The 17137-nt window shown below is 48.8% G+C and overlaps 1 protein-coding gene and 1 pseudogene across 3 annotated transcripts in view; one reads left to right on the top strand and one right to left on the bottom strand.

Annotated features, from left to right (window-relative positions):
* FBLN2 (fibulin 2) overlaps positions 1 to 17137 on the top strand; it is a gene marked incomplete at its 5' end in the record, with an annotated part of 76689 nt that overhangs the window by 31820 nt on the left and 27732 nt on the right. For both annotated transcript variants that reach the window (XM_081086164.1, XM_081086163.1), the window contains 3 exons: positions 11195 to 11306; positions 12705 to 12834; positions 16573 to 16753. In XM_081086164.1, coding sequence (XP_080942290.1) covers positions 11195 to 11306; positions 12705 to 12834; positions 16573 to 16753 — 423 coding nt within the window. The remainder of the gene's footprint in view (positions 1 to 11194; positions 11307 to 12704; positions 12835 to 16572; positions 16754 to 17137) is intronic.
* LOC308515656 (transcription factor BTF3-like) lies at positions 8291 to 8772 on the bottom strand (annotated as a pseudogene). Its single transcript has one exon. The product of its transcript is annotated as a transcription factor BTF3-like (transcript).

Below are 17137 nucleotides of genomic sequence, written 5' to 3'. Positions count from 1 at the left end.
AAATCAATGGAGAAATAGCCTGAGGTAAGGATTAACAAAACAAAAACTTCTTCAAAAGTGAAATTGAAACAGAGTTTATTAAATAAAGACTGAGAAAATGGGGTGGGGGGCGGGGGAGTGGGCACTCAGGAAGGCACAAGTCAGTGGGGACAGAAGCCGTGATTGGCCTGCCCTGAACCCTTCCCCATTCCACAGTTACTACTGTGCTGACTTCTGTGATCAGGAGTTCCTTCTTTTTCTTTAGAGTTTACCACCTAAATAGTAGTTTGCTTTTTTCCTGTTTTTGAACTTCATCTACAAGGTAGTATGCATTCCTCTTCTGTGGTTTTGCTTCCTTCCCCATAGTCATGTCTGTATACTTCATCTGCATTGGGTCATGTGGTTGGAGTGCATTCCTTCACACTATGTGTTCATGCCACGGCTCATCACCCTTTCTCTGGTTGATGGTTACTGAGCTATTTCTAGTTTGGACTACTGTTTGTGGGTCTCCAGTGGAGACCACGGGCACCTGATTCTCCTGGACGTGTACCTGAGAATGCAGTTGCTGCGTTATTGGCTTTGTGTATCTTCTGCATTACCTGATGATGGTAAATTGTTTTCTGAAGGGGATCCATTCTCCCTCTGCTGTGCAGGGATGTCAGAGGCAGGGCTCCTGCCAGAGTCAAGGTCGTCATGCTCATGCTGGCAGGGCCTAATGCTCTGATTCTATGAGGCAGATGTGGCTGCTCATCCTGAAGCCGGGAGGGTGCCAGCCATGTCACTGTTAATCCTAGGAGGCCAGAGTGAGCCTGGCGGGCCAGGACTGCAGCAGTCAGAGCAAGAGAGGACTTCTACCCGAGAGCACAGTGCTGTGAATAACTGACAGGTGAGGAGGGGCATGCTCCCCATCGGCCTGAGCTCAGACAAGGTGGAAAGTAGACAGAAATGGAGTCCACGGAACCCAGAGGAAAGCAGAAAAGATAGGGAGGGGGTGCTGAAAGCTCTACCAGCTTCTTCTACTTAAAGGGATGACTGTCTTATCTGTGCATTTATTAGTCTCTTCCTTTGTTTTTAGTTCGCTAACTGGAGAGTAGTCACCAAACCCCTTCAGTGTGCTAGTGGGCAGAGTATACTTTTTGCTGAGCAACTGCTGTTTGCCAGACACTGAATCTCCTCACCTCCCCACCTTGTGAAGAGAGGTCATTTACCCACTTTACACGCAAAGAAATGGAAACTCAGAGAGTTGGTTTGGCAAAAATCAGTTGCTGAACAGATTCTGGCCATGGAAACACCAGGGAGATGTGGTAATTCCTTAACCAGCTGTGCTGGATGTGCAGTAGGGTGAAGGGAAGGCACTGAAGCTCAGAGACTGGATGGGGTCAGCTAGGGCCAGGGTGTAGATGGAGAACAAAGGAAGCGCAGGACTGAAATTCTGAAAGGTTGATGCCCAGAAACTTAAAAAGAAGAGAGAGAGAGAATATGAATGCGTGCTGGGATCCTCAGAAGGATGGCCAGAGAAGGAGACCTGGAGGAGAGGACCTCTGGCTGAGCCTTGGGCTGGGCAGGGGTGGGTCTTCTGGATGAGGACATGATGGGCACACATCGTGTTGGGCTTTGCCTGGCCCTACTTCCTATATGCTGGATGGTACCGGGCAGTGCCCTCTTGGCCCCTATAACTAATTCTCTCCTGCTCCAAGTGGGTGGTCCTCCCAACATAAGGGGTCTCAGCCCCTGAGTTCCTTTGAAAAGTAGGGGAGCCAGGAATGGGAAAGGCCAGGAGAGAATGGTGGGCAGTCTGCCAAGCACAGGAGGAAACCTGGCGTCTGATCAAGGAGGGGCAGGAACACATACCATTTAATCCACAGGAAGCAGAACCACCTTTCAGGCTGGCAATGGTCAGTTTCACAGAGGGGACCTTTGGGATCAACTGTGTCAATCCACCGCACAGCAGCGGTGGGGCAGCTGAGGCTGGGGGCTTCTCACCCCCTACCGATCTGCCAAGTGGGCATAATAACAGCACTCACTCATGCTAAGAATCAGAGTGCTTGGGCCTGTGTCTGGCTCATTGCTAACACCTAGTTCATTTCAGCTGGTACTGTTATCCAGATAGGGCACCCCATGTTGCCTGGCTAGGACCCAGGGATCTATTGCAATCTCCTAATCTCTTTGTAAGGCAATCTTGGAGAAGGCTGAGTGAGAGAGTTTAGTCCAGTAAAAGAAAGGCATTGTGACCCTGAGCTATGCAGAAAAGAGACAAGCTGCCTGTGTGGAGTGAGCCCTTCCTCCCCAGAAGTATTTAAACAAAGGTGAGACTCCATGTGCCAAGTGTGATTAGACAGGATTAGGCATGGAATGGTGATGTCACTCTCAGTGGCCACAGAAACTCAAGTCCTGACTCTGGCAGCAGTCCTGGGCCAGGTGTCTGTGCTGTTAACTTCCCAGGGTGAGCCCCAGTCCTGCCATCTGAAACAGGTTCTCAGTTGCCCAGTGTGTTACTGATGCATTTGTTGAATCTGCACTCTACCAGGTGCCTGCGAGATAAATATGACCCAAATACCACCTGAGATTTGGAGCAGAGACTGCAGAGGAAACTGACAATGGAAAGAGAACGCTTGTTTATCACATAGTGACAAATGCGGAGGGGGTTTAAAAGTCAGAGGTATGATAGAGAGTAACAGGGCTGGCTGGACAAGCTGTCTTTTGCTGTCTAGGTATTTTACACTTTAATGTAGTCAGTTGTATTAAGGTTTTCATTTTTCATGTGTGGGTTTTGTTGTTGTTTGTAGGATACTTTTTACATTGCCTTTTAGAGAGGGTGGGGGTGGGGAGAGAGAGAGAGAGAGAGAGAGAGAGAGAGAGAGAGAGAGAGAGAGAGAGAGCAATGTGAGAGAGACACATTGATCTGTTACCTTCTGCATGTGCCTGACCAACTTGGGCCAGAGATTGAACCAGCAATCCAGGTACGTGCCCTTGACGGAATCAAACCATCCATCCATCAGTGTGTCGTCTGATCCTCTAATCCCTTAGTAACACCAGCCAGGGCTCCTGTGTGGATTTTATTTCATTATTTCTCCAGCCTTATTGAGCTACTAGAGGCCCGGTGCACGAAATTTGTGCGGGGGGGGGGGGGCGGGGGAGGGTGTCCCTTAGCCCGGCCGGCACCCTCTCACAATCTGGGATCCCTCGGGGCAGTCGGACATCCCTCTCGCAATCCGGGTCCGCTGGCTCCTAACCCTGGCCTGCCTGCCTGTCTGATCACCTCTAACTACTCTGCCTGCCTGCCTGCCTCATCACCCCTAACCACTCACCTGCCTGCCTCATTGCCCCTAACCACTCTGCCTGCCTGCCTGATTGCCCCTAACCCCTCTGCCTGCCTGCCTGCCTGATCACTCCTAACCACTTGCCTGCCTACCTGACCACCCCTAACCACTCACCTGCCTGTCTGATCACCCCTAACTGCTCGCCTGCATGCCTGATCGCCCCTAACCACTCTGCCTGCCTGCCTGATTGCCCCTAAACACTCTATCTGCCTGCCTCATCACCCCTAACCACTCTGCCTGCCTGATCACTCCTAACTGCTCACCTGCCTGCCTAATTGGCCCTAACCACCTCTGCCTCAGCCCCCGATGCCACAGCTTTGTCCAGAATGACGTCCGAAAGGTCATTCTGTGGTCTGGTCTAATTAGCATATTATGCTTTTATTTTTATAGATAATTGACATATAACATTATGTAAGTTTAAGGTATACAATGTAATGATTATATATATATATATATATATATATATATATATATATATATACATATACATATATATATATATATATACACACACTAGAGGCCTAGTGCATAAAAATTCACGCACTTGGGGTGGTCCCTCAGCCCGGCCTGCACACTCTCACAATCCGGGACCCCTCGGGTAGGGTCCCTAGGCCTGGCCTGATATCAGGCCTATTGGGGCTTTCTTTCCCCGGCTGCAGGCAGCTGGCCCACCCTTGCCACTGCCACTGCTTGCTATCTGTGCAGCACTGCCCCCCCTCCCCTGCCACCAGTGGCCTCCCTCTGTAGGCTATAGGCTGGGGTGCGATGGCTTGGCTGGCCTGGGCCTCCCTCTTTCTTTGCTGGGAGGTGGGTTCAGCCCTGAGGGGGCTGTCTGCCTACCAGATCTCCCCTAACCGCTGGCCTGCCTACCTGATTGCCCCTAACCGCTTGCCTACCTGCCTGATCACCCCTAACCACTGGCCTGCCTGCCTGATCACCCCTAACTGCTGGTCTGCCTACCTGATCATCCCTAACCACTCTGTATGCCTGCCTGATTGTTCCTAACCGCTTGCTTGAGGGCAGGGTCAGCTCACTAGGAGCCGTGGTGGTCTGGTCTCTGGTTGTTTCGGTTGTGATGCCTTTGGCCTTTTATTATATAGGATATATATATATATATATATATATATATATATATATATATGCATATCTATAATAATAGAAGCATAATATGCTAATTAGACTGGACATCCTTTCAGACGTTCTTCTGGATGACCTGCTGGACGAAGCCAGGGCTGTGAGGGAAATCTGGTCCTGGGTGCCTCCCGGTGGCCAGAGGGAAGCCTGGGTCCTGGGTGCCTGCTGGCGACTGGAGGGAAGCCCGGGTCCTGGGTGCCATAGGGAAGCTGGTGCTGGCAGGCAGGGGAAGGAAGGCCCACTCTTGCATGAATTTCATGCATCAGGCCTCCTGTGTGTGTGTGTGTGTGTGTGTGTGTGTCTGTATCCTAGCTAATAAAAGAGTAATATGCAAATTAACCATCACTCCACGACAAAGATGGTGGCACCCATAGCGGCCAGGGCGGGACGCTGGCGGCGGCGCCCCGACAACGCAAGTCCAGGGTCCGCTCCTCAGCTGTGCGGAGGGAGGAGAGGGGCCTCTGGCCAGAGGCTGGGGCGAGGAACACTGGCGTCGTTGTAGGCTGGACTGAGGGGACCCCCCACCCCCTGCACAAATTTCGTGCACTGGGCCTCTAGTGTGTGTGTGTGTGTGTGTGTGTGTGTGTGTGTGTGTGTGTTTGTATATGTAATTAATAAGGCTAGTTAGCACCTTCATCACCTCACATAGTTACCATTTTTTTTCCTTGTGGTGAGAACACTTAAGATCTATTCTCTTATCAACTTTCCAGTATATTAACATAGTATTGTTAACTATAGATCCCAGGAACTTATTTATCTTATAACTGGAAGTTTGTTCTCTTTGACCAATACCCTTTCAAACCCCCCTCCCCACCTCACCCCCTTCCATCTCCTGGTAATCACCAGTCTACTCACTGCTTCCAACAGTCCAGTGATTTTAGATTTCACTTAGTAGTATTTGTCTTCCTCTGTCTGGCTTATTTCACTTAGCATAATGCCCTCTAGGTCTATCCATGTTGTTGCAAGTGACAGGTTTTCCTTCTTTTGTATATATGTGCCACATTTTCTTCATTCATTCATCTATTGATGGACTCTTGATGGTTTCCATGTCTTGGCTGTTGTAAATACTGATACAGCGAGCATCGGAGGTGCAGATGTATTTTCACGATAGTGTTTTTATTTCCTTTGGATGCATGCCCAGAATTGGAATTGCTGATAGTTCTATTTTTAATTTTTTGAGGAACTTCCATATTATTTTCCATAGTGTTGGGGTCCAACCCCAGCAGGTCCAGGGGTTCCCAAAGGTGTGGATGGAGCCGGCGAAGAAGGAATGACACGGGGATAGGTTTCAGTTGATCAGCATAGCGAGGTTCTCTCCAGGTTCTCCAGCCAGGTTCTGTGTTTTATTGTCTTATTACATCTGTATTTATACCAGTTGATTTTAATCCTATCAATTTCTATTCCAAAGGTTAGGGCGTTTCTTATCTCCATTCCAGGGAGTAAGGATTATGTAGCTTAAGCGTGATTGTTGGTAGTTAAAGTGATTAACTACCTGCCTGGCACTTAGTTAAGGGGTTTTATTCCCTCCCTAACTTCAGGGAAAAATCCCTACCTGGGGAAACAACCTTTCTCGGAGAGGTGACCTTGGTTAAAACACATAGCCCCAAGAAGGTGAGCAAACATACTAAGAACAGTATGCCATATACGCCAGGTCCCTTGAAACATATGCTGTGCAGATGTTTCTTCCCTGCAGCGACTGTGTCAAGCAGTAAGGATGGACCGGCTTCCGGCCCCATACTGGCTGTACCAGTTTATGTTCCCACCAGCTGTGCACAAGGATTCCCTCTCCTCCACATCTTCACCATCACTTATTATATCTTGTCCTTTTTTATGATAACCATCCTAACAGGTTTGAGTTGATATCTCATTGTGGTTTTGATTTGCATTTTCTTGATGATCAGTATTGTTGAGGACCTTTTCATGTATTTGTTGGCCATCTGTATGTCTTCTATATAAAAATGTCTATTAGGTCTTTTACCCATTTTTAAACACATGTACTTGTGTTTTGTTTTGCTTTTTTGCTATTGAGTTCTTACATATTTTGGATATTAACCCCTTACCAGATAGATGATTTCTAAATCTTATCTCCCATCCCCTAGGTTGCCTTTCATTTTGTTGATGGTTCCCTTTGCTGTGCAGAAAGACGTTTGTAGTTTGATGTAGTCCCCCTTATTGTTGTTTTTTTTTCCTTAGTTGCTTGTACTTTTGGTGTCATTACCAAAAAATTGTTACTAAGACCAATCATTGTCAGGGGGCTTTCCACTATGTTTTCTTCTACAAATTGTATGGTTTTAGGCCTTAATACTTATATATTTAATCTGTTGTGAGTTAATTTTTGTATATGATGTGAGATAATGGTCCAATTTCATTCTTCTGTGGACTTATTTTGGAAGAAGACTCTCTTTATCCTAAAATTATTTTTTTTAGGTTTTCTTCTAATACTGCCTTTATAGAATTGGAATTTATTTTCTTGTATAGTGTGAGGTAGGTCCCAGCATTACCTGTTGAATCCTTTTACCACAAGGTTTGAATGCCACCTTTATTGCACACTAAATTCCCTTATGCACAGTTCTATTTCCGAACTCTGTTCTATTCCTCTTGTCTCTATTTGTTTTTATTTTTAAAATTTATCTTTATTGCCGAAGCCGGTTTGGCTCAGTGGATGGAGCGTCGGCCTGTGGACTGAAGGGTCCCAGGTTCGATTCCGGTCAAGGGCATGTACCTGGGTTGCGGGCACATCCCCAGTGGGAGATGTGCAGGAGGCAGCTGATTGATGTTTCTCTCTCATCGATGTTTCTAACTCTCTATCTCTCTCCCTTTCTCTCTGTAAAAAAATCAATAAAATATATTTTAAAAAATTTATCTTTGTTATTGAAAGTAATACAGAGGTATCCTTTTTTCCCCATTGACCCCCCTCTAGCCTGCCTCCACGCCCCCCCCCCCTCCACCCCCAGGCCTTCACTGCACTATTGTCTGTGTCCATGGGTTATGCATACATGCACACATCTTCTTTGGTTAATCTCTTCCCACCCACCACCCACCCTCACCTTCCCTCTTTGATTCATCATTGTGTTCCATGTTTCTATGTCTCTGAATCTATTTTGCTCATCAGCTTATTTCTTTAGATTCCACATATGAGTGAGATCATGTGATACTTGCCTTTTTCTGACTAGCTTGTTTCGCTTAGCATAGTACTCTCTAGGTCCCTACCTGATCCACTCATCTACTGATCTTAGCTATTGTAAATTGTGCTGCTATGAGCATAAGGGTGCATACATTCTTTCTGATTGTTATTTCAGGTTTCTTAGGATATATTCCTAGAAGTGAAGTCACTGGGTCAAATGTCAGTTCCATTTTTAATTGTTTTGAGGAAACTCCATACTGTTTTTCATAATAGCTGCACCAATCTGCATTCCCACCAGCAGTGTACTAGGGTTTCCTTTTCTCCACATTCTTGCCAGCACTTGCATGTTGATTTATTGATGGTAGCCATTCTGACAGGTGTGAGATGATAACTCATTTTAATTTGCATCTCTCTGATGATTAGTGACTTCTGAGCATTTTTTGTTTTAATTATTAGAATTTTAAAGTATATCCTTCTGTTCAGAAACTTTTTTGGGTGTTTTTTTTTAACCTTTGTTTCAATCTCTATTCCCAGGCTTCTTCAGCTTAATTAGCTACAAAGAGTGATTTGTGTATAAGCAAAACTGAAAAGAGCTGCAGTATCTAAGTGGCTTAAAAATATTAGCGATCTAGATTTTATCAGATCCATATGCAAAATGTGAACAAGCAGTCAATATAAAATAGCAGCTCCCAGTAACTTCTTCAAGGTAATCTTCTTCAGAAGTTGACTGTATTCAGTTTGCTTTATTCTTAGCAGCCTCATCAAAAATCTCCTCAAGATCTGGAACTTCATCGTCATCATCACCATCCTCTCCGGTAGCAAGTGGTGCTTTTCCATCCACAGATTATTTGGGCAGAGCTTCACCAGTCTCCTTAAACTAGTCAGACTTGTCCCATGCTGGTCTGAGATGCTGGGTCCTAGCACCTGTCAGCTGCCTTGTCTTCACACAGCCAGTAACAGTGAAAGTGGTCGCGGCTGAGATGCCTGAACTTTAGGGCTGTTAAAGGGAACATTGTTCCAGTTTTTGAACATATTAACCTTTTCAATACCAGAGATATTGTTTACCCCTAACTTCTTTAAGGAGAACTGAAGTTTTTATGTCTCCTGTAGCTGTTCTGTGAACTGCCTTCTTCCTAGGAGTGTTCCTTTACCATCATCGTGCACTGGTGCCTGCAGTTTGGCGAGCTTCTCCTGATTCAGGATAGTTTCTTTCATCTCCTTGTGGAGAGGAGACAGGGCTGCACTGGGGGACGAGGCTTAGCTCTCAGGGGGTCTTGGGCAGATCAGCTGAGAATTTTTCTTTTTTGGATGAATTTTAGGATCAGTTTGACAAATCAGTTGACAATCAGTTTGACAAAATAATGTTGGGACTTTGGATTGCATTGAAAATATAAATGGAGGAGAATTTTAAGGTATCGAATCCTCTCATCCAGAATATAATATATATATTTAAAATATACTTTACTGGTTTTCTACAGAGAGGAAGGGAGAGAGATAGAGAGTTAGAAACATCGATGAGAGAGAAACATCGATCAGCTGCCTCCTGCACACCTCCTACTGGGGATGTGCCCACAACCAAGGTGCATGCCCTTGACTGGAATTGAACCTGGGACCCCCCAGTCCGAAGGCCGACGCTCTATCCACTGAGCGAAACCGGCTAATCAGGGTGATGTGCAAATTAACTGCCAGCCAAGATGGTGGCCGGCAGCCAGGCAGCTTCAAGCTAACATGAGGCTTGCTTGCTTCAGTGACAGAGGATTCCAACGTTCCCCGCCTGCCTTGCCGGCCTCTGAGCCTGCAGTTTGAAACATTGTAACAAATATAGAAGCTAAACAAAACCCCAGAAACCTGCTTTCAGCGAGCTGGGATCTCAGAGCTGGAGTTATACATTGTTTCGATTATAGAACACAAACAAACCAGATACCTGCTTTCAGCAGCAGAGGCCTCAGAACTGGAGCCAGAGCTAAAGCTGGCCCAGAATAAAAAAGAAAAAAGAAAAAAAGGAGCAGTTGGGAGCTTCAGCCCTCAGCCCCTCACCCAGACTGGCCAGGCACCCCAGTGGGGACCCCCACCCTGAAGGGTGTGTGACCAGCTGCAAACAGCCATCATCCCCTCACCCAGGCTGGCCAGGCACCCCAGTGGGGACCCCCACCCTAAAGGGTGTGTGACCAGCTGCAAACAGCCATCAGCCCCTCACCCAGGCTGGCCAGGCACCCCAGTGGGGACCCCCACCCTGATCCAGGACACCCTTCAGGGTAAACCAGCCGGCCCCCACCCATGTACCAGGCCTCTATCCTATATAGTAACAGGGTAATATGCCTCCCAGCACCGGGATCAGCGGAGCCGAGAGGCCTCCTGGCACCGGGATCAGCGTGACGGGGCAGTGCCCAAACCCCCTGATCGCCCTGCGGCTCTGTGTGTGACAGGGGGCGGGGCCACAACCTCCCTATCTGCCCTGCTCTGTTCGTGACAGGGGAAGGCGCCCCAACCTCCTGATCAGCCCTGATCTGTGCCTGATACGGGGGAGCTCCCCAACCCCCTGTTCGCCCTGCGGCTCTGTGTGTGACAGGGTGCGGCGCCCCAACCCCCGGATTGGCCCTGCTCTCTGCGTGACAGGGGGTGGCGCTGCAACCTCCCCATCGACCCTGCCTTGAGTGTGACGGGGGTCGGTGCCCCAACCCCCCAATCGGCCCTACCCTGAGCGTGACTGAGGGTGGCATCGCAACCTCCCGATCCGCCTTGCTCTGTGCATGACAGGGGGCGCGCCCGATCCGCCTTGCTCTGTGCATGACAGGAGGCAGCGCCCCAACTCCCCAATCGGCCCTGCTCTGAGCCCAACCAGGGGCTGCACCTAGGGATTGGGCCTGCCCTCTGCCACCCGGGAGCAGGCCTAAGCCTGCAGGGCGTTATCTCCCAAGGGGTCCCAAACTGCAAGAGGGCACAGGCCGGCCTGAGGGACCCCCCTTCCCCCCGAGTGCACAAATTTTTGTGCACCTGGCCTCTAGTCTATTATATTTGTTCATGGAGGTTTGTTATACGGAGAATTTTAATTTTGAGGTGGTCAGATTATCCATTAGTGTATGGTCTGTGCTTTTGAGTTTTAAGATGTTCTCCCTGCCCTCGACTCCTTCCATCCCCCCCAGTCACTGGGATTCTCTCTGTTAACTTCTTAGTTGAGTTGTAAACTTTCCTTGCTGCTGCTGTTGCTTTCTTATGCCTTGTCCTGGATTGGTGACTTAGGTCAGGCTCCTTAGAAGCAGAGCCTGAGTTGGGGTCCTTGTGCACATGCTGGTTCGGGGAGGTGCAGGGAAGAAGCTGGACAGTGCTCCTGATCCCACAGGGAGCTCAAGTGTGAGTGGCCCCACAGGGCTGTTGCCTTTGTGCTCCCATGATACTCACTGACTGGCTGGTCTCCTCCCAGCCCCCACTTCTGTGGGGCCAACTTAACCTCCCAGGCATTTCTCCAGAGGAGCTTGCAGTTGTGTGCTGACAGCCAACATGCAGAGGGTGAGTTACCTACCCAGTAATGGGGGTGTGGACAGGTACCGGCAGCATCTGCTATATCGGTTGACCCTAGATACTTTGGAACTGTATGCCTCCAGTAGGGTGGTGACTCTGCCTGTGTTACCACCCACAGTCTCCACAAAGGACCTGATCGAGACTTGCTGCGCAGCTGGACAGCAGTGGGCCATCGACAATGACGAGTGCCTGGAAGTCCCTGAGAGTGGCGCCGAGGGTGATGTCTGCAGGTAGGGCGGGCAACCTGGGGCAGGCAGAGTTGCCCATTCACCTTCTCCAGATCCCTGCTTGCCTTGGACTGTGGGCCCTGACAGTGCAAGGTGAGCACATGGTTCACCTGCTTCCAGGTGCTCAAGGGTGATTGTATATGGCAGCTGTGGCCCAGCTGGTGAGGCTTTCTGCAGGTGCAGAGAGCCCAAGACTGGATCCCAAAGTAAACTAGCCACATAAATTCATAGTGGGCCTGATGCACATAATCAGGAGTGTACAGTTTGGAGCAAGTATTAAAGGACCATTGGCACCCAGGAGTAATTGTGTGCTTCTCTAACTGCTGGGCAGGGCTCCACCCACACAGGTTATACTCACTCAACTTTGAGCTGGGGAGCTCAGTCCTCTTTCTCTCCCCGCTTTGCTACCCTGGAGTCTCTAAGAGGGTGGCCTTTCACCATCCTCTTCTATTGCCTGTGCTGATTGTTTCTTCTGTCTCTGGTATCTCAGCAAAGGCATCATTTACACCCAGGTCAGCCTTGTGCCAGGCCTGGAAGACGTGTTGATCAGCCACTCACTATTTCTTTTTTCTAGAGACACCATCTTTTCCAACCTACTCATTTTTCCAGACAAAGGAAGACAAGGTTCAGAGAAGTAATGTGATTCACCCAAAGCCATACAACTCATTGGGAGCAGGGCCAGGAGTAGACCCCATGTTTCCTAATGTCCAGCTCACCATACCTCCTTTAGAAACCCTTAAATGTTAACCATGTCCCTTTCCTTTTCCTCTGTTGTCCCACCAATTTGGGGCTATTTAGGAGTTAGAGCATGCACCAGTCACAGTCCTGGAGTTTTGAGCTGAGTAGCCCTTATAAGTAGTGCATGCTTACAATCCTATTGTGTTGGGAAACTCACTGCTTCATGGGCAACTGGTTGTCACTGGATAGCTCTCCCTGGGACATGCTCTTCCTCAAGCGGAACTGAACCCTGCTTTCCCACAACCCCTGCCTCTATGTCCCGGCTCTGCCCTCATGCTGCTGGCTCATCAGCTGTCTCTGCCCCAGGGCAGCCCTACTGAGATTGGGAGGCTTGACCAGGAACCCTGTAGGCTACGCTCCTCCATGCCAACCAGGATTGGGTCTTCCTGTCTTTCTTGGCCCCATGTGGAGTTTGGAGTGCTAATTCCCCTTTCTCATTGGTCAGGACACACAGCACTGAGACCAGTGGGGCCCAGACCTAAAGTCTTCTTGGTTAAGGAGAAACAAACCCATGTGACTCAGAGGGGGATGTGCTGGCCTTGCCAATGCACCTGCCATCAGCACTGCCCTGCTCATATGGGCTTCCCTTCTCTGAGCCTCGGTTTCTTTCCCTGGGAGGATGGGGTGGGTGCTCAGGTGGGGCTGAGGGCACTTCTATTGCAGGACAGCTCAGAAGCACTGCTGTGCATCCTACCTGAAGGAGAAGAGCTGCATGGCCGGTGTTGTGGGGGCCAAGGAGGGCGAGGCCTGTGGGCTTGAGGACAGTGACACCTGTGGCATCTCCTTGTATAAGGCAAGTCCGACTGCAGCCTTTGTGGCCTGAGAGTCTTTGAGGACTGGGGTTTGGGTTCCCCTGTGGGACTCCACAGTGAGGGTGACCCTCTCACATGGGTCAAGGGTCTCTTCATCTGCATAGAGAACATAAGCAGTTATTATATTGACCTACTAATTCACAGAATATTTACTGAACACCAGTGTATGCCAGGCCCTATTTTAGGCATGAGGGATGCAGAAACGAGTAACACAAAAATCCTTGCTCTCTCTGGGTTTTCCTTCTAGTCAGGGAGACAGATGGAGATCAAGGTGAGTATGTTAATGCTCACTATATTAGAAGGTGATGGTGCCAGGGAGGAAAAACTGAAGAGAGGATAGGGACAAGCTATGTCAGAGATTGGGAGGTTCTGGAGTTTCATCTACAGTGGCTGGAGATGGCCGCACTGAGAAGGGGATGTTTGAGTAAAACCCTGCAGGAGGAGAGGGGTGAGCTGTGTGGACTTCTATATGGGAAGTATCGTCTAGGCCTGGGGTACAGAACATCTGGTCTGGGGACCATATAAGGCCCACAAAAATCTTTTGGTCTGGCCCTGCCAAGGCATTAGGGATGAGTTAATTAACTGTTTTACCAAATATAGCAGGCTAATTTTTAAGTTGATAATTTTGTATGGCTTTCGAATGATGTTATAAATATCTGATGTCCCTTGGCAGAAAAAAAAGTTCCCCACCCCTATTCTAGGCAGAAGGAACAGCAAGTGCAAAAGTCCTGAGGGAAGTATATGCTTGGCATGTGTGAGGAGCAGCAAAGAGGCCTGTGTGGCTGGAGTGCAGTGAGTGAGGAGGGAGTAGTAGGAGCTGAGGCCAGAGAAGTGATGGGGCAGACCCTGTCCAGCATTATAAGGATGGTGGTTTGCTCTCAGTGAGGTGGGAGACACGGAGAGTTTTGACAGACATTATCTGGGTCCCTTCTGCAGTTGTGGGGACCGGGGGGGGGGTTCTTCTCCATGGACAGTGTGATCAGGACGGAATCAAACCTCACCAGGCAGTCATGGAGCAGAGAGAAGAGGAGGGCACTTCTAGTAGAGGGAACAGTGTGAGCCAAGGTGCAGAGGCAAGAGCCTGTGGCAAAGAGGTGTGGGTGGGGGTGGGGGAGAGGCTACCAGGAGTCCTCTGGCTCTTACATGAAGGACAGTAACTACTGTCGTGAGATATTTTGGGGTTTTGGGCTCCAGGCTGCAGATATGCAGGGCCCTGGGAGGGATTTACAGAAGATCAATTAGTGTGCTAGTGCTCACGTTGGCCTCAGGTGGCAGGTCTAGGGACGAGACGTCAGTTTGGCTGCAAGTAATGGAAACCTCCCTAAACATTGCTTATTCTGTCATATGCTGGTGGTTGCAGGCAGCCAGGCCAAAACTGACAGAACGAGTGGCTCTGTGGTCTTCAGGGACACAGGTTTGTTCTGTCTTGTTGCCCAGCCAACTGGAATATGCTGCCTCCTGGCCCAGAATGGCTGCTTGAGCTCCAGGCAGCAGGCTGGAAGGATGGGGAAAGAGCCCCTCTTTAAATTATTTTTCATTGTGCCAAATACACAGAATGTAAAATTGACCGTCTTAATTACTTTTTAGTGTATAGTTCAGTGGCATTAAATACACTCACAGTATTGTACAACCATCACCACCATCCATCTCCAGAATTCTTTCATCTTCCCAAACTGAAACCCTGTCCTGTGTAACACTCACCCTATACCCTTTCCCTCCAGCCCCTGCAACCACGCTTCTACTTTCTGTCTCTATGACTGACTACTCTAGGGACCTCATATGTATGGAATCACAGTCTTTGTCCTGTGTGATTGGCTTATTTCACTGAGCACAGTGTCCTCCAGGTTCACTTATGGTGTTGGAGGTGTCAGGATGCCTTTTCTTTTGAAGTTGAATACTATTCCATTACATGTATAGAGCACATTTTGTTCATCTATTCATCTTTTGCTGGACATTGGGTTGTTTCTACCTCTTGGCTGTGGGACCAATGCTGCTGTGGACACAGGTGTGAGAAGAGGCCCTCCTTTGAGGACAGACAGTACTTCCACTAACAGCACATTAGCTAGAACTTGGGCCAGTGGTCACACCTAGCTGACGGGTGGCTGAGAAATGTAGTCTTTATTCTGGAGAGGTCGCATGCTCCACTGAAAATTGGGAAGAAGGGAAAGCAGACACTGGGGGCCAACACCTGGCTGATTGTGCAGCAGAGGACGGGGCAGACTAGGGCAGTGGACAGTGTCAGGAGCGTCACCAAAAGAGATGTTTAGGAGAGAGTGTAAGGAGTTGAAGAGGGGTCACAAGCTTGGATGAATAATAGGGACATTTGGAGGAGGGTGACATTTGGGAATTGCTTTGGACTTTAATTTTTATCATGGTGGCTTGATTTTTCCTAAAAACAATTGATATTAGGGAAAGGACTTTGGTGACAGAAAAGTTTTGAATCCCATTTTTGTCTGTATGTTTGACCCTGAACCAGCCTTTTTTGAGCCTCAGCTTGTCCATCTACAAAATGGGGATAATAATGTATGTCTTATGGGGTGGTTGTGAGCATCAGAGGTTAGACAAACTGAGTATTTATTAAGTACATGGTGGGTCTTGACTAAGTGGAAGTGGCCACTATTGGGTGATGCAGGTCTGGAGTACCAGCTATTGCTGTGTAACAAACAATCCCGCACCAAGTGATTCATGACTGGCTCATCTCATGAGGTAGTTTTGCTGACGTGGGCCATGCTCAGCTGATCTTAGCTGAGCTCACTTATGTGTCTGCTGCCAGCTGATGGCTCTACTGGCACTTTATGATTTAGGATGGCTGCAGCTGGGATGACTTTTCCCTACTCTATGTGGTCTCACAACTTGTAGCAGACTACCCTTGGCTTGTTCAGTTAGTGGCAGCCAGGGTTCCAACACAGGGAATAGAAGTGTGCAAGGCCTTTTGGGCAGAAGCTCAAAACTGGTATATTGTAACTTCTATCTCATCGTATTGGCCAAAGCAAGTCATGAGGTACCACCAAGAGGTTAGAAAATAGTCTTCCTTTTGATCGGAGGAACTGCAATATCACATTGCAAGACAATGAATACAGGGAAGAGGACACGATTGGGACTATCAGTCAACCACAGTAGTTTAAACAATTGAAGGCTTTTTTAGAGGTGAGCAGTCTGGGACAGGGGTGTAGCTACACAGTGTCTTCAGGAACTCTGGCTTCTATTTTTCTACTCAGTCATCTTTAGCTTTCCCTTCCATCTCGACAGTCACTTCATGTCCCAAGATGGTTGTTAGAACTCCAGCCACCATATTTGTTCCAAAAAGGAGGAAGGGGCATGTGAAAAGGATGTGCTTTCAAGTTGAGTCAGCCCCAGTTCAAGCTTTCCTGAAAGCGCTACCCAGTGGTCTCCTAGAATCAGTTGCTAGCAAAAACAGGGTGGGAGGAGTGGATGTGACGGGCTAATTTGCAGTTCTTTTCATAGAGGCCATTGATTAATTATTTCAAAAGACTTGCATTAGCCCTACTCTGAGCCAGACATGGGGAATGGAGAGCACATACTGGACTGAAGAAACAAGACAAGCTTAGTTCACTCTCATTTATTAGCTCCTCTGCTGAGCCTGACCCAGGATGCTTCCTGGGGGCTCTCAGTGAGCCTCATAGGGGCTCAGAGACCCAGGGGAAGGCAGGTGGGCTCTGGGGGCCAGGCTGTAGCAGTAACTGCATGTCTCTCTCCAGCAATGCTGTGACTGCTGTGGCCTGGGGCTCCGTGTGCGGGCTGAGGGCCAGTCATGCGAGTCCAACCCCAACCTGGGCTACCCCTGCAACCACGTCATGCTTTCCTGCTGTGAGGGTGAAGACCCTCTTATCGTGCCTGAGGTCCGCCAGGCTCCGGAGCCTGAGTCTGCACCACAGAAAGGTGGGTGTTGCCTCACCCTGAGCCAGGGTCTATAGGATAGTTGGGTGAGGGGCAGAGAGCTTTTGGGGCTTTTAGCCAAGGCTGGGTGACCCTGGCCTTCTGTGGAGACTCTGGGTCCACAGCCATTGTAGCGTGGGGCACGAGTTCTGCACCACATAGTTCCTCAGTGGCTGCTGAGAATGGACTGAGGCCTGTCAGTTCCAAGATGGTGATTTCATTCAGTTTTCCAAGTACCAATCACTTCACCTACTGAACTACCAACTACCTACTACCTATCACCTTCCACTCTCATCCACGCTTTTATCTATCCATCATCTCACCTATCTCCCACCCATTCTCTGGTCTATTTCACCATCCATATCTCCACCCACTATACCATTCCTC

Source organism: Myotis nattereri (genome assembly GCF_964212035.1).
Source record: "Myotis nattereri genome assembly, chromosome: 3".
NCBI lineage: Eukaryota > Metazoa > Chordata > Mammalia > Chiroptera > Vespertilionidae > Myotis > Myotis nattereri.
The sequence above is the reverse complement of the archived record's forward strand: the minus strand, read 5'-3'. Positions and strand labels throughout refer to the sequence as shown.